The 16,809-nt window shown below is 43.6% G+C and overlaps 1 protein-coding gene across 1 annotated transcript in view; it reads left to right on the top strand.

The window, feature by feature from the left end:
* The window catches only part of MAP3K6 (mitogen-activated protein kinase kinase kinase 6), a 70,853-nt gene that overhangs the window by 16,123 nt on the left and 37,921 nt on the right, over positions 1 to 16,809 (top strand). Inside the window, exons 3-7 of the mRNA XM_032227757.1 lie at positions 5,366 to 5,389; positions 6,402 to 6,589; positions 10,539 to 10,707; positions 14,073 to 14,179; positions 16,264 to 16,434. Of these exons, the coding sequence (XP_032083648.1) occupies positions 5,366 to 5,389; positions 6,402 to 6,589; positions 10,539 to 10,707; positions 14,073 to 14,179; positions 16,264 to 16,434 (659 nt within the window). The remainder of the gene's footprint in view (positions 1 to 5,365; positions 5,390 to 6,401; positions 6,590 to 10,538; positions 10,708 to 14,072; positions 14,180 to 16,263; positions 16,435 to 16,809) is intronic.

The raw sequence follows: 16,809 nt of genomic DNA on the forward strand, positions 1-16,809 counted from the left end.
CATTTTTTATATTGCACTAAATACCATTTATCTTTTTTTTAAAAATCATATTATTGGTCCGCAGGATTTTAAATTATAAATTTAGTGGTCCCTGAGATCTGAAAGTTTGGTGACCCCTGTCCTAAAGGGTATACAGGTAGTCCTCAACTTATGACCATAATTGAGCCCAGAATTCATGTTGCTAAGTGAGACCCTTGTTCAGTCCCTTTATATGACCTTTCTTGCCACAGCGGTTAAGTGAACCATTGCCATTGTTAAGTTAGTAATCCAGTTGTTAAGTGAATCCGGTTTTCCCATTGAATTTGTTGCCGGAAGGTTGAAAAGTCGATCATGTAATCCTGGGGCATGGCAACCGTCATAAATGTGAGTCAGCTGCTAAGCAGCTGGTTTTTGATCACATGACCATGGGGATGCTGCAATGGTTTTAAGTGTGAAAAATGGTCATAAGTCGACAGACGTTTTGCTTCTCATCCAAGAAGCTTCTTCAGCTCTGATAGGATGGTGGGGAAATGGAAGGATTTCTACTCCTTGCTGACTGCTGCTCATTTGCATCCTTTGAGCGGGTTGTTAACATGGGAGAACAAACCGATCAGGACTATTCATTCAGCAGTCTATCTGCACTTAAAAAACAAAAGCACTCTTCTGAAGACAGCAAAGTCCACATTGTGGACGGAGAGGATCACTGGGGCCATCTATGTCAAAATTGAACACTGCTCTCTCAACAGAGAGGAGGGATACAACATCCTTTATCGTCAGTCTACAACGCAGTTCAACACAGTCCTTTTAACAGTTCCAAGAAGGCACCATGCCTTCTTGGAAGATTTGCACCACTCAGGTGACCCTGAGGACACAGATAAACCTCCAAGTAGTCTCAACGGCTTGTCAGGGTTCCAAATAGCATCCAAAAAGTAAATCAGAGTCCAAGGCAAAGTATTGCGCAATGTTCCAATTTATTAAGAGAGCCATGTTGGCACATCTGGGAAAACCTGAATCTGAAAGCTTCCCGGTTTTCCCCACCCAGTTGAAAGTTCAAGATCTTGCCAAGTTCATCACATGATCCAATCTTCCACTGCCATGCTGGCAGGTCCACCCATCCAGTTCCAGTCAGGTGCAGAGGTGTAGAGACAAAGGATGACCTTGGCTTTCTAGGAAGAATTTTGTTGTGGCTATATAGTATGTGACTCCTTAAAATCCCCCCTCCCATTTTCCCGCAATAGAAAATGCATAGCAGAATAATAGAAAGTGTGGCAGGCCAAAGACCCAAAAGTAAAGATGGATGCAGGCCTGACATGGCTCTCTAAAAGGATGCAAATGACCAGCTGTCTGCAAGGAGTATCAATCCTTCCATTCCCCGCCATTCAGTCAGAACTGAAGAAGCTTCTTGGATGAGAATCGAAACGTCTTCAAAAGAAAAAACAAGGAAGTCCAGTTGCCTCCTGAAAAAACCACCTTTGAGTTAATAGGCAGATTTTTTTACAGGCCTTGGATAACCCAGAAGTGTAGTATGCAATGGAAGAGGCTAGACTAGTTCACAGGTAGTCCTAGAGTTACAACAATTCATTTAATGAACATTTGAAGTTACAACGGGACTGAAAAAATGTGGTGTATGACTATTTTCCACATTTATGACTGTTGCAAAATCCCCATGCGATCAAAGTTCAAACACTTGGCAACTGACTCATATTTATGACGGTTGCAGTGTCCCAGGGTGACGCGATCCCCTTTTGCCTCCTCTTGACAAGCAAAGTCTATGGGGAAGCTGGATTCACTTAACAACCGGGTCACCAACAGAACAACTGGCAGTGATTCGCATAACAACTGTGGCAAGAAAGGTCGTTAAAATGGGGCAAGGCTCACTAAAGAACTCTCTTGCTTAGCAACATCCATTTCGGCTACCATTGCAGTCATAAGTTGAGAACTACCTGCATTGTCTCCGTTGCTGCTGTCTTGTGTTGTCATCTTTTGTGCTAACCAGTGCTTCCTGTGGCTGCAACGTTGCCATGCAATTACAAATTGCAGCTTGGTGTGATGTTATCTGCGTCTTTTATTGTCCCCACTTCTTTTAATTAGAAAGAATTGCACACAGACACACACACACACACACATATACCCACACCCCACGCACAGACAGTGTCATATCTCGGAATCAGAAGCGCAAATAGATTCCGTTGCACTCAAGGACATGTGCAAATCCTCAGAGCAAGCTTGCAAAAATATATATATTGCTGGCGGCCGCTCTTTGGTTGCTGCCGACCAATTTTCAACTTGGTGTGGTTAATAATTGATTGGATCCACACTTAGGCCAAACCACTGAAATTAGTGAAGCTGAAACAAATCAGGACCAAATCTGTTTCCATTGATTTCTATCAGCCGGCTTTCGGTATGAGTAATCCCAGGTTGAACACTCTACTACCAAGCTACTGCTGTTTAAAATTGACATATGGGATACAGATCAGTTTGCGTGTTAGTGTTTGCATTTAAACAGCCGTGTGCCACTTAAATAGATAAAAATAACCGTTCATTGACCAAGACGTCATTAAATATCAGATCCTCTCCCCCACCCAGGGCTGTAATGAGTTATTTTTCCAAGATAAACTCCACAGGATGAAAATTCTGCCCTTTGTGAAGAATAACAGCAACTGCCGTGTAATACTTTGGGAAGAATTTCAAAAAGAATGGTTGGATTATTTCCAAGCATTCTGAAGGATACTTAATTCTGTCTAATATGTTGAAGGTAAAGGTTCCCCTCGCACATGCATGCTAGTCGTTCCCGACTCTAGGGAGCAGTGCTCATCTCCATTATAAAGCCAAAGAGCCAGCGCTCTCCAAAGACATCTATGTAGTCATGATTAAATGCCGAAGGCGCACGGAGCACTGTTACCCTCCCACCAAAGGTGGTTCCTGTTTTTCTACTTGCATTTTTTACGTACTTTTAAACTGCTAGGTTGGCAGAAGCTGGGACATGTAACGGGAACTCACTCCGTTACACGGCACTAGGGATTCAAACCACCAAACTGCCGATTTTTCTGATCGACAAGCTCAGCATCTTAGCCACTGAGCCACCGTGTCCCCTAATATGTTATGTAGTGCTAAATACAGGTAGCCCTCAACTTAACAACAGTTCATTTAGATACCATTCCAAGTTACAACAGCATGAAAAAAGTGACATGACCATTTTTCACACTTACGACCATTTGCAGCCTCCTCATGGTCATGTGATGAAAAATTGGATGCTTGGCAATTGCCTCTTATTTATGACGGTTGCAGGGCCCTGGGATCATGCAATCCCCTTTTGCAGCCTTTTGACAAGCGAAATCAATGGAGAAGCTGGATTCACTTAACAACCAGGTTACTATTATGACAACTGCAATGATTCACTTAATGGCTGTGGCAGGAAAGGTCATAAAACGAGGCTGAACAAATGTCTCACTTAGCAACATAAATTCTGGACTCAATTATGGTCATAAGTCGAGAACTACCTGTATACACCTTAGGACATGCAGGTTTAAAACTAGATTAAATCTTTTGCATCCACAAGGAAGATGTGTCTCCCTATTAAGATTCATCAGAAGCTCCCAGAAAAATAATTTGGGTAAAGAAATCAGGAAATGAATCATGACATTTATCCATCTAACTAATTTACCATATTTTTCGGACTATAAGATGCACCAGAGTATAAGATGCACCAAGATTTTGAAGAGGAAAACAAGAAAAATAGTTTTTGCCCTCCCCAGGACTACTCCGCAGGCCTCCCAAACTCTCTGGACACCCAATTTTTGTGATTTTTTTTGGGTGAAAATGGAATTTTTGGGGTGGGGGTTCAGGAAGCCGTATTCGGTGTATAAGACCCACTGACATTTCCACTCTCTTTTATGGGGGACAAAAGGGTGTCCAATACTCTGAAAAGTACGGTATATAGCTGCTCATTTCACCAAAAGCAACTCTATGCGATGTAAAAAACACTAGCTGATAAATTTGAGATCTCTTGAAGTTGTCCAGATTGAAAAACACTACCCTTCAAGCAAAGATTTGAAAATCGAACCTTCCAGATGTTGACAGATGACAATGCAGTTCCTCTCTCTGTATATTTATTGAAATTGGAGTCCATCACATCGGGGAGGGGTGGGCATTAGGTTAAGAAAGGATGCTATGCAATGACTCTTTAATTGTTCTAAAGCTGATCTAGTTCTATGGTCCTTGGAAGCTGTGGTTTGTAGCTTTTGTTCCTTCAGCTTTCTGTAGCTGTATTTGCATAACAGATTTCCCCCTTGCTTAACTCTGCTTCTTTTAATTTTCTAGATCGGATGATTTGGTTGACCGTATATTAGCCATGCAGACTCTGTTGGCACAAAGGGCTAGGCTCCAATGCGGCCGCTTGGTTTATGGGTTCAGCAAGTTGCGAGACTACAGCTACTTCAAGCTTTGGACCTTTTGGTTTAAATAGCAATAGCACTTATATACCGTACAGTGCTTTACAGCCCTCTCTAAGCGGTTTTACAGAGTCAGCCTCTTGCCCCCAACAATCTGGGTCCTCCTTTTACCCACCTTGGAAGGATGGAAAGCTGAGTCAACCTTGAGCCTGGTGGGATTTGAACTGCCAAATTGCAGGCAGCTGGCAGTCAGAAGAAGTAGCCTGCAGTACTGCTCTCTAACCACTGCACCATTACAGCTCTAAATGCATGAGAAAGGCTAGGTTTGGTCAATTGCAGAGTACTCTGCCCAATAAAATAGCCATTGCATCCCTTTCTTCTCAGTGAGGATACACTTTTCTGGTTCACCGACAAAACCGCGAAGCCCTTATCCGCGCTGACATAAGCGCGGAGGGCAAATCCGCGCCGTCCGAAGCACTAAGGAAAAAGGCGACCCTAGCGCGACAACATAACCGCGGAGGGCAAATCCGTGCCTTCCGAAGCACTCAGCACCCTAACCCTAAACCTAACCCTAAACCTAATCCTAACCCTTACCTTAATTTAAATCGGCTTTCTGCCGCCGCGTTGTTTTAAAGAGCCCTTCTGTCGCCGCGCTGTTGTCGCCGCGCTGTTGTCGCTGCGCTGATGACGTCGCGGTGATGACATCGCGGCTGTAGCGACGCGGTTTTATCGCCGCTATTTTGACGAGCGCGGTTTTGTCGGGCCACGCACTTTTCTTATTTAGGTGTCATTATACCTCCAGTTTGGCTAAGTTGTTAAAAATGAGCATCCTGTACTTATAAACTGTTGGTCAGGGGAATCTATTTCTGTAAAGGGTCCTTAGTATAATAGGTTTACAGCTGCTGAAATCATCTCTTTTACACAACATTTACCTTCTGGCATATTTTGCAGTGAGCAACTTTCTGATATATTTTCCTGGTTCTCTTTTTCCCCAGGATGTGATCTTTCAGAAGAATTCGGTAAGTCTGGCTTATCTGTTATTCATGATATTGTTTCTATTTTCTATTTTTGGGATTGCTTATTCAAAAGGTTGACTCTCCTTCTTCTCTCCTACTACTCCTATTCCTACTATCTGGGTAAAATGGATATAACAGCCAATGGTCTGTTGTGGATCAGCTTTCAAATACAGAAGTTCTTTGTCAAATATTGGTTAGAAATTACATCATAAAATACACACACCTGGAGTTCAGGGAAGAACTATAAATAAACCTTAGAAATAGCAGTACTTTAAAGATTCTTCAGTGTGCAAACTACAAGATAAGTTTTTAAAAAAAACACTGGAAGAGAGGGGTGAAATCGAGCAGGTTCTGACAGGGTCTGGAAATTTTGAGTAGTTTAGAGAACTGGCAAATGCCACCTCTGGCTAGCCCCAGAGTGGTGTGGGAATGGAGATTTTGCAGTATCCTTCCCCTGCCACGCCCACCAAGCCACGCATACCAAGCCACACCACATCTACCAAGCCATGCCCACAGAACCGATAGTAAAAAAAATTTAATTTCACCACTGCTGGAAGGGATTGCCTGTGTAATAGTCAAGCTCTGGTGAATTCATAGGCCATAGAAAGTGAAAAATTGGGAGCTGATGGTGTAGGGTGGAAATGAGGGACTGTTGGAATGTTTTCAACCTTCAAACCATCCTAAATTCACCAACCTCTTTTGTAAATACATTATGACCAAAGTAAAATGAAAAGAGGACTCACCCAATCCCAGTTCCATCATTTACACAGTTTTGAGTCCCGAACAAAAATGTTTAGTCACTAAGAGCCCTGTTCCCCAACTTTGACAGTCTGGACTTCAAATCCCAGAAATCCACAACCAGAATGGCCATTGATGAGAGTTCTGGGATTTGAAGTCCAAGTTGCCATGGTTGGGAAACCATGAACAAAAGTATTGTAATGCAAGAGACATTTCTGGAGTGAAGAATGGGAGGTGGATGGGATTTCTGTACCGACATCTCTTGTATCTTTTCTAGGATAGCAACGGGAGCTATACCTTCATCCCATATGTGGTGACAAATCAGAAGAAGGTCTTTTGTTGTGATGTCGGCACCATGATGTGTTTGACTGAGCTTTACCAGTCCAACTTCAACATGGAAGCTGTCTTCAATCCACTCACAGCGCAACTTGCTAAACTGCTAGAGGGCACGTCTGTCAGCTCCAGGTAATGGTCCCTTCCTTCTTTTTTTTACTTCAGATCAGGAATTTGATATGAGGAAGAGGCAAGAGCAGGGGTCTTCAAACTTGGCAACTATAAGATTTGTGGACTTCAACTCCCAGAATTCTCCAGCCAGGAATTCTGGGAGTTGAAGTCCACAAGTCTTAAAGTTGCCAAGTTTGAAGACCTCCAAACTCAGTTCTTCAGAGGCGAGAACCTGGAAACTATATCCCAGGCAGGGACAAGCAACTTTTGGATAGTTTGGGCTGTGCTCATTTATGTGTGTAACAATTGGCTTGATGGATGAGTTGACTCAGCAGGAATGTGAAGCACGACTTTGTAAATAAGATAATAGTGGCAGACCGCTTGTAAATCTTTCAGAGTGATTAGATATACTCTCAAAAATATGTCTTTGGTTCCTGTATTATTTTCGGTATTCATGGAATTATCTAGCTCAATACCTATTGTTGGGAACGTCAACAGACAGAAGCGATTGAGTTTCCCCATGTCCTTTATTGCCTACCCTGGAAAGAAAAGAGATTAGATGGATCTTTAATCTGACTCTGAAGAATAGTTGTGTGTATTTTGTAGATTGCAAAGAAGACAGAAGGTGAGCAAAAGAGATTTAAATAGAGTTAAAAATGAACCATATAATATTAAAGAGGGAACGAGCGCAAAGAAGCCATTCTTGTTCTGACCAAGGTTTCCCAAAAGCATGAAGCAAACTCCTGGTCCCGACAAAAACCCCTTTTATTAATTTGCTGTGAATTCTGCTCATTCACATCCAGAAAAAGTCTTTCAAGGGAGGATTTACAGTCACAAACCTTCTCTGGCATGGAGAGCTGACAGGCCAATATCTACAAAACTTGGCAAGGAGTCTCGGAGAGTCACGAACCAATTAAGCAAACTAATTGTCTCCTGCAAACTCCACTCCCCTTTTGTTCCTTTTTATTTCCTCTGGGAGGGGCCATTCATTGTCCACCTGTGGCCTTACTCCCAAGTCAACCCATGTCTCTTAGCTTTTCCCTTCCTCTGGTAACTTTGCGCATGTACACACTGGGAACAGGCTCCAACTGTTCTTCTGCCTCACTGATGTCTGACTCTGAAGGCAGCTGATAACTGTCAGATGGCTCTGGCCCCCTCTCTGTCTCCAACACAGAGCACTCGTCAGAGCCTTCCCCAGACTCCAGGACTGGCCCATGTTCCTTCTCACTGTCGGAATCTACTGCCAGCTCCACTAGCTGCTGGAGAGCCACAACAATTCTGAGATACCCATAGTAGCTAGGGACTACTCTACTGTCTACTTTTAATTCTGCCTAAATTAAGCAGGAAGGCTGGTGATTGAAAGCCCGGAGATTGTATGCAAAATTCTTTGGAATCCCATGTGAGAAACAAGATGATCAGTCTTCTATTTTTGGAGGTATGTATTACCTCCCAAACCTGAACTTCAATCAGAGCAAGAGCTTTTGAACTGTTTGATCTCAAGTTCTGGAGTAATTTGAGGACTTAGTTAGGCTTCCTTAGGAAACTGCCACGAAGCCTTCTCACGTTTCCTCAAAATCTAGAGTTTCCCCACAGTGTCACGTTTCAGCTTGTGTCAAACTTCTCATTTTGATTTTTTTTTCCTTTGAAACCAAACGTCTGTTAAGAGTGGTACCATGTCAGCAGAAGTCAAATGGGGAAATGGGTTGGAAGCCAACTTTCTCTTAATTGCAAACGTCTGTTGTTATCTCTTTGGTGATAAAAATGATCATGCATTTTTGCTTTACCGGTGAAAAAATGGAGTCTGAGTGATGGTGTTATTCCCAGTTCCATGTTTTATTCGTTCCTGAAGATTGGTCCTTTAGCACCCAAGATTGGGTCATACTAAATTGTTAGCTGCTTTGATGTAGGTAACTCATATGGACAGTGAAATATGAAATGGAAGCAGCAACCAAAATAAAACAGAAGGAGCTCTTTCTTTTTGTCTTCAGATCCTACTTCTTGTTCTCAAAAATTGTCCTGGAGTCAAGATGGCAGGAAGTTGTGGTAAACCTCACCATTGTCACCACAACAAAGCATGATGTGTTACCAGATATTTGCTTCAAATGCTGTGTTCTTGTCATAGACATAATGTCTAGAAAAGTGGGCATGCCACCTTCTCCTTTTATTTAAGAAATTATTTGTTAGGAACAACTCTTTGGAGAATCCGTACTCCTCCCTTCATTAAAAAAACTCACATTTATACGACTTGAGGCCACAGCACCCCTGCAAAAGTTGCCGTTGTGTTGTAATTTTATGTGAAGGGAGCATATTACCCCCTCATTTTTTAACAACCATATTGTCAGCATTTGAAAGCCAGTTTAGTCTAGTGCAGGGGTCACCAAGCTTTCGGACCTCCGGGACCACTAAATTCATAATTTAAAATCCCACAGACCACTAATAGGACCTGCCTAATGACCAGCTGGGTGGGCATGGCTAGGTGGTCACGTAATTGGGTGGACCAGTGGTGGGATTCAGCCAGTTCGCACCTATTCAGGAGAACCGGCTGGTAACTTTCTAAGCAGTTCGGAGAACCGGTTGTTGGAAGAAATCTCATTTTGTTTTGTTTTTTCCACTTTACAGGGCTAATCCTATAAGGAAGGCAGGAAGGAAACACTTTGGTGTTAGCCTAATCTTTAGTGCCCTGCTTACAGAAACTGCCTCTCTGGTTAACCCTTATTACATTGTCACAGCTAAGGCAAAGCGCCCATCGATCTGAGTGACGTTGAGTTGGCCACGCCCACCCAGTCACATGACCACCAAGCCCCACCTACCCTGCTGGTCATTAGGGCAGAGAACCGGTTGTTAAATTATTTGAATCCCACCACTGGGGTGGACGTGGCTAACTCGATGTCACTCACATCAAGGGGCGCCTCGCCAGCCTCTACTCACCCATTCCCTCCCAGCCACTCCTCCCCTGCCCACCTGGGCTCCTTAGGGCCCCAACAGGAAGCAGTGTTTGGAGCTAAGCAGCCATCATGAGAAAGAGTTGGCAAAACAGCTCAGTTCAAATTGGATCTGACCAAGAAGGAGGCTCAGCAGAAGTGCCTCACTGAGGACTATGAGCATAGGCTTTCCAAGCAGAAGGAAGACCTGCAGGAGTGCAAGGCCAGGTACTGGCGCCTGGAGGCTCAGAGGGCTGAGATGGTCAGCCAGTTCCAGGCCATGATGCAGTCCCACTGGAACGAGGTTCTCCAGCTCTTTGCCACCAGCGGTGCTTCCCTCCAGCCTTCGCCCAAAGCCCCAAACCAGGAGGCTGAAGCAGACCGCAAGTCGAAATTTCTGCCCCTTCTGACCCACATAAAAAGACCCTGAAGAGGGAGACTCTCTGTAGCAACACAAATGTTCATTGCATTTATCCATCCCAGGGTTAGGGTTAGGGTTTGAGGATCCATGATTTAGTGCAATATAAAAAATGCAAATTTTTCTGCGGACCACCAAAATTTTCTTGTAGGCCACCAGCGGTCCAAGGACCACCAGTTGGTGACTACTGGTTTAGTGGTTAAGTGACTGTGAGTTCTAATCCCACTTTAGGCATGAAAGCCAGCTGGGTGACTTTGGGCTAATCATCAGGAAACGGGGGAGTTCTAGTCCCGCCTTAGGCATGACTTGAAAGCCGACTGTGTTACTTTGAGCCAATCACTGTCTCTCAGCCTACAATGTCAGGCTGAGGTGACAAGCTGGTCAGTCAATTCCTGTTGCAATCAATGGATCAACACCTGAACTGATCTGGAAAGAAAAGCTAGGGAGAGAAAAAAGGTGTGCATTTAATTACACATGTCTTTAATTACAGTTGATTCAAATTTAGTGTTTGCTCATCCTGGAAATGGCTCTTGAATGCTGGTGAGTCACAGGAGAGTGAGCAAACCCACTCACCTCCCTGGAGAAGATGGAAGCATTAATGCCCCATGTATTGTATGTGTGCTTTCCCAAGTGGCTACTTCCGGGAGATGATCCGCAGTGACATCCGGAAGGCTCGTGAAATGTACCATGGGGAACAGCTGAGCCGTGAACTGACCAGCATTCTACAGCGCCTGGACAGCGTGGAGTGCCTGAGCCTAGACATTGTCATGAACTTCCTACTCTCCTACCGAGATGCTCAGGTGAGTTCACCTCTCGGTGCTGTTTGGGCTTCACCGCCTCACAGGTAACTGCAAACGAGGAGGAATGGTTGTCACAACACTACCATAGCCGTAGTTTCTTCACTTTTCTGTTCTTTAGTTGGGTACCTCTCTTACCTGGCTACTGTGAAGGTACAGGTAGTCTTACAATCATTCTGTCAGCGTTCCAAATATCATGCAGAATTAAATCAGAGTCCAAGGCAGAGCTATCCTTAAAGTTCCAATTTAATAAAACAGACATGTTGGCATCATGCTATGGAATCCCAATTCTGAAACTTCCTGGGATTCCACCCAGTTTAAAGTTCATGATCTTGTCCCCACAACCACAAATCCATCACATGGTCCAATCCTCTTCTTCCTCACTGGCACCTCCACCCAGCTGGTTCCGGTCAGGTGCAAAGGTGCGGAGAAAAAGAATAACGTTGAGCTTCTAGAAAGGAATTTTTTATTTTGAAAACAACACATTCTACCCCCCTTAATGAGAGTGTGGCAGGCCAAAGATTCTTAAAGGAACCGCTGTAGGCAGGACACATTCATTTGGTGATGAAGTTGCAATGGCACTGGAAAAAAGTGACATGACTGTTTTTCACACTTAATGACCATTGCAGAATCCCCACAGTCATGTGGTCAAAATCCAGGCCCTTGACAAGTGGCCTATATTTATAATGGTGCAGTCATGTGATCCCCTTTTGTGACCTTCTCACAAGCAAAGCCAATGGGGAAACCAGATTCACTTAACAACCATGTTAATAGCAACTGCAGGGCTGCCATTAGCAGCTTCAGGGCTGCCACTAGTTGGGACGGGGAGAGAAATAGTTAGCTGGGATGTCGTCGTCAAAATAATAAGCTTTCCTGTGGGAACCAAGGTCATTCCAATAGGTGGCTGGGGAGAGGAGGAGCGAAGTAACCAAGCAACTAGCCAGCACCGCAGTTGGACCATGTGACTAGTGATTTGGGGAAGGGGGAAAACGTTCTCTTTTTAATATGATGAAAACCCGTGGGAACTTTCAGAGTTGGTTTTCGCCAGTTGTGCCAATATGATGTATCCAATAAATCATTCCTTGAGGAAATTTTCTGCTTCAGAGTTCTACTTTCTATGGGTGCATTACTTGGAAGGTGTAAAACAGGCCTACCAGAAGTACCGGAAGCCTGAAAATGGACCCGTTTTTGAGTTCCAGAGGGCCTCCAGAGCCCAAGAGAGGCTGTTTTTTCCCTCCTAGAAACTTGGGGAAAGCCTCCGGAGCCTGGGGAGGGTGAAAATGCCCCCTGCCCCGGCCATGGTGCAGGAGGCCAAGTAGAGCACGCCTACCATGGCTATGCCCACCCAGCAACCTGGCAGAGAACCCCTTGGTAACATTTCAGAATCCCACCACTGGTCCAGACTCTTACTCCCACTGATTTTAGTTACTAGTCAGAGAGAATTTTGGGCAATAATAAAGGTCAATCTATTCTTGCCTTTGTTGTTAAATTTGTTAGGAACCAGGTGTTTGCAGTGTCCCACTTGGGAGTGCCCAACAATCCTAGATAGTAGCTGTTAATTCCAGCTGATAAATTGTTTTTCCAAAATCCCCCATTTTCTCATTTCTGCAAATTTTAAGTCTTTTTAGCCAGCAAATGGCATCTGCAAAGGTTGACATAGATAGCAGTAGTGTTCCTTCAGAAGATAACTAAGAAGCCTCGAGGGAGATTTTTTTTATTAAGATCCAGTAAAAGGGTCAAGATCAGCACTTTCCAAACTTTTCCCCTCCTTTCCCAAAACTGTTTATCAGAAAGTCCTTTTTAACTCAAGGAAGATAAAACACTTTAAGTCAATTTAAATGGTGCTTGTTGTCATGGCTTAATGGATTTGTATGTTATTACCCCAAGAAAAACCACTCTTATTCAATTCTGAGTAATTTACCCAGATTTGGGAAGTACCGGTCTAGATGATAAGCAACTTCTCGATTAATTCTGCTGAACTAAAAAGAAAGAAAGAAAAACTTGCTTACGTGCTGGGGTTTCTGTTCTATTAAAGAATAATCAAATTGTGGTTGAAATTTTGGGCTTCCTGAAACAATTAAAATGCTTTCTTAGCATAAAATCCAACTTTCTACTATTTTAGGCCCCGTTTCCTGTCCCCTCTGCTTTCTTATCACTCAACATACTATCCAAAGCAGATATTTCACTGCAGATCAGTGGGGTTTGGTCCAATAGAAAGAAAAGCATACATATAGTCCTCAACATACAATTGTAAATTGAGCCCAGAATTACATATAGTCTTCGCTATCTCCTTTAGTGATGATTCAAAGTTACAATGGCATGGAAAATGTGACGTATGACCATTTTTCAAAGTTACGACCTTTGTAGCCTCTCCATGATCGTGTGATCAAAACTGAGAATCTTGGCAACTGATTCATATTTATGACCGTTACTATGTTGCAACCTTCTCTCAAGCAAAGTCAATTGGGAAGCCAGATTCACTTAACAACCGGGTTGTTAACTTGTCAGCTGCAGTGATTCATTTAACAGCTGGGGCAAGAAAGGTCGTAAAATGGTGCCCAATTCACTTAACCAATGTCTCCCTTAACAACTTAAATGTGGGGCTCAATTGTGGTTGTAAGTCGAGGACTAGCTGTACAGTTATAAGCTGTGGTGGCCATTAAGCAGTTTTTTTTGTGTTTTTTTTTGCAATTGGTAATTTGGCGTTTTCGTTCTATGGCGACAGAAAAGACAAAAAATCCAGAACTTTTGAAGCGTGCCAGCAAGGAGAATGCAAAAGAATTGAATAGGGAGTTTTCTACATAGAATATGGCCAATATATTGTATGGACCTCAAGGCATTTCTGAGTTTGGTTGGCTTCATACTAAAGATCTGATAAAATGTGACTTGGGTAAACTTGGTTTTGTGTTTAGTTCCAGGTTTGTTAAAATTTGGGATTCCTTAGTCTACAACCAGGGGTGTCAAACTCAAGGCCCAGGGGCCACATTTGGTCCGCAGGATGTTTAGATCTGGCCCGCAGGGCTACCCTAGAAACAGTGGAGGACTGGCCCACGGTGCCTCTACCAGTGAAAACACAGCTCGGGAGGACTGCGTGAGGCCCTCCCGAACTCCATTTTTGCTGGTAGAGGGTTGCAGGAGCCGTTGCAGCTGAAAACGGAGCTCAGGAGCCCATTTTTGCTGGCAAAGTGCATGGGCTGCCATAGGAACCCCAGACACGAGTGATGTCGAGTTGGCCACGCCCACCCTGGCCATACCAACCCCGGCCACCCAAGGTCAAACACGACCCTGGTGCAGCCCTCAATGAAATCGAGTTTGACACCCCTGCTCTAAGACCTTTAAGAATGATCACTCGGTGTTATCTTCTACAGGACTGTGATGCGATCATCACCCTTGTGGAGACTCTCCAAACCCTGCCAACATGCAGTGTTGCCGAGCAGCACAACATCTGTTTCCACTACGCCTTTGCTCTTGACAGGTGAGACTCCTCCGTGAATAAGGACAGGTTTCTTGTTTTGATCATCTCAATGCCCACAGCGATCGGGACTCTCTTGGGCAACCAGAATTTCTTTACAGGGCTGCAGAGAGAGGTGTAATATAATTGAAGGGAAGCAGAGCACAAGAAGATTTTTAGAACACAAATTGCACGTTGCTGTAGATTTCTCCAGGGAAGAGGCTCCGGGAGATCTCGGAAGTTCCTGCACTTCCAAATTTCCCCCTGCTAATTAACTTTATGCAAAGCAGGAATAACCAGGTGAATGGATTTTTTCCCCATACAGGCAGTCCTCGACTTACAACATCTGTTTTAGCAACTAGCACAATGGCACTGAAAAAAAGTGACTTATGTCCAGTTGTCATCAGGGTCCCAATGGGAAATTCTGATTCAAATTGTGATTGCAAGTTGAGGATTACCTATAGTGGCTTAAAAAAAAAAGAGGGCTGTGAAAATAACTACAGATCCCTCACATCCTGGACATAAGTTGTTTCAACTTCTACCCTCAAAATGACACTATAAGGCACTGCACACCAGAACAACTAGACACAAGGGCAGTTTTTCCCCGAATGCCATCACTCTGCTAAACAACTAATTCCCATAACACTGTCAAATAATTTACTAAGACTGTATTACTATTAGTCTTCTCTTCCTTACTAATACCTATCTCTTCCCACATGACTATAACCATGTTGTATCTTTCAAGTTATATTGTTTTTATTTGTTTCCTAGTTTCAGTTTCAGTTTCAGTTTTATTAAACTTGTATGCCGCCCTATTCCCAAAGGGACTCAGGGCGGCTAACAAACCGATAGGGAAAGGGGCAATACAAAGAGAACAAACAAGACAAACAACAAAATACAAAAAACAGATTAAAAAACTCCTCAACAGTCACAACAAATTCGAGTGGGACTGGGAACTCATCAGCCCCAGGCCTGCCGGAACAGCCAGGTCTTGACGGCTTTGCGGAAAGCCTGAAGGGTGGTGAGGGTCCGAATCTCCATGGGGAGATCGTTTCAGAGGGCCGGAGCAGCCACAGAGAAGTATAATTTGATTGCTTATTAGTAGCCTATGACTAAGTGTTGTGTCTTATGATTCTTGATTTTTATGTACACTGAGACCTATGCACCAAAGACAAATTCTTTTGTGTCCAATCACACTTGGACAATAAATAATTCTATTCTATCCTATCCTATCCTATTCTATCCTATCCTATCCTATCCTATCCTATCCAATTCTATTCTATTCTAAAATGAAACTGTCCCTTTTCTCAGTCTCTGTTCAAAAACAGTACCACCAAACTTCATTATACACTAGCCAAGACTGGAATAGAGTAAGCCATGACAGATGGTCAAATACCTCCCTGACTTTTGATCATTATTGAGAGGCAGGTACTTTGGAAACAAGCATCTCATCTACAAAAAAATTGTGCCTCTCTATTTAGTAAACGTAAGGAAAATGTTCCCCTTTGAGTGTATTATTCTCTGTTAGTGAAGCTTAGTGATCAAGGGAGGTACTAATAGCACTCTATAAAGACTTAGTAAGACCATACCTAAAATACTGCATCCAGTTTTGGTTGCCACATAATAAAAAAGATGTTGAGACTCTAGAAAAAGTGTACAGAAGAGCAACCAAGATGATTAGGGGACTGGATGCTAAAGCATACGATGAATGGTTGCAGGAACTGGGCATGGCTAGTCTAGTGAAGAGAAGGACCAGGGGAGACATGATAGCAGTCTTCCAATATTTGAGGGGCTGCCACAGAGAGGAGGGGGTCAAACTATTTTCCAAGGCACCCAAAGGCCAGATAATGGATGGAAATTGAATAAAGAGAGATTCAACCTTGAAATAAGGAGAAATTTCCTGACAGTGAGAGCAATCAACCAAAGGAACAGAAGTTTCCTTCGGACGTTGTGGGAGCTTCATCACTGGAAGCTTTCAAGAAGAGACTGGACTGCCATTTGTCAGAAATGGTGTACGTTGGGTCTCCTGCTTGGGCAGGGGGTTGGACTAGATGACTTACAAGGTCCCTTCCAACTCTGTGACCAATCTGTATGTGATATCTCTGCAGGCGGAACCAACCTGGGGACCGCGAAAAAGCTCTCTCTGTTCTCCTGCCTCTGGTGGAGAAGCCCGAAGGGGTGGCACCTGACCTGTACTGCATGTGTGGCCGCATCTACAAAGACATGTTCATTGACTCTGGGTTCACGGATCCCGAGAAGAGAGACAAGGCCTTCTTTTGGTGAGTAACGGAAGGAAATCCTCCCACACTCACCTCGTTTCCCAAATCATTCTAACTACACCTATAGCTAGATATTTAAAAAGCCAGTATGTGAAAGGAATATCGTCTTGTCCTTAACTTTGGGGCAGGAAACCATATCTGTCCACCACTGTACTGGAGTCACTACTGAATTGTTTGATGAAGACTCAGAACATTTGGTGATACACTACCGTATTCCCCTGAAAATAAGACAGCTTCTTATTTTCTTTTGACCCCTGAAATAAGCACCTGGCCTTATTTTCGGGTAGGTCTTATTATTTTTGAGGTGCAGGAGGCAGCGAGCATGCTGTGTTGCAATATTTTCCGGGAGGGCTTATTTTAGCACATGCACTGAAA

The sequence above is a fragment of the Thamnophis elegans genome, chromosome 12 (assembly GCF_009769535.1).
Source record: "Thamnophis elegans isolate rThaEle1 chromosome 12, rThaEle1.pri, whole genome shotgun sequence".
NCBI classification, from domain to species: Eukaryota; Metazoa; Chordata; class Lepidosauria; order Squamata; family Colubridae; genus Thamnophis; species Thamnophis elegans.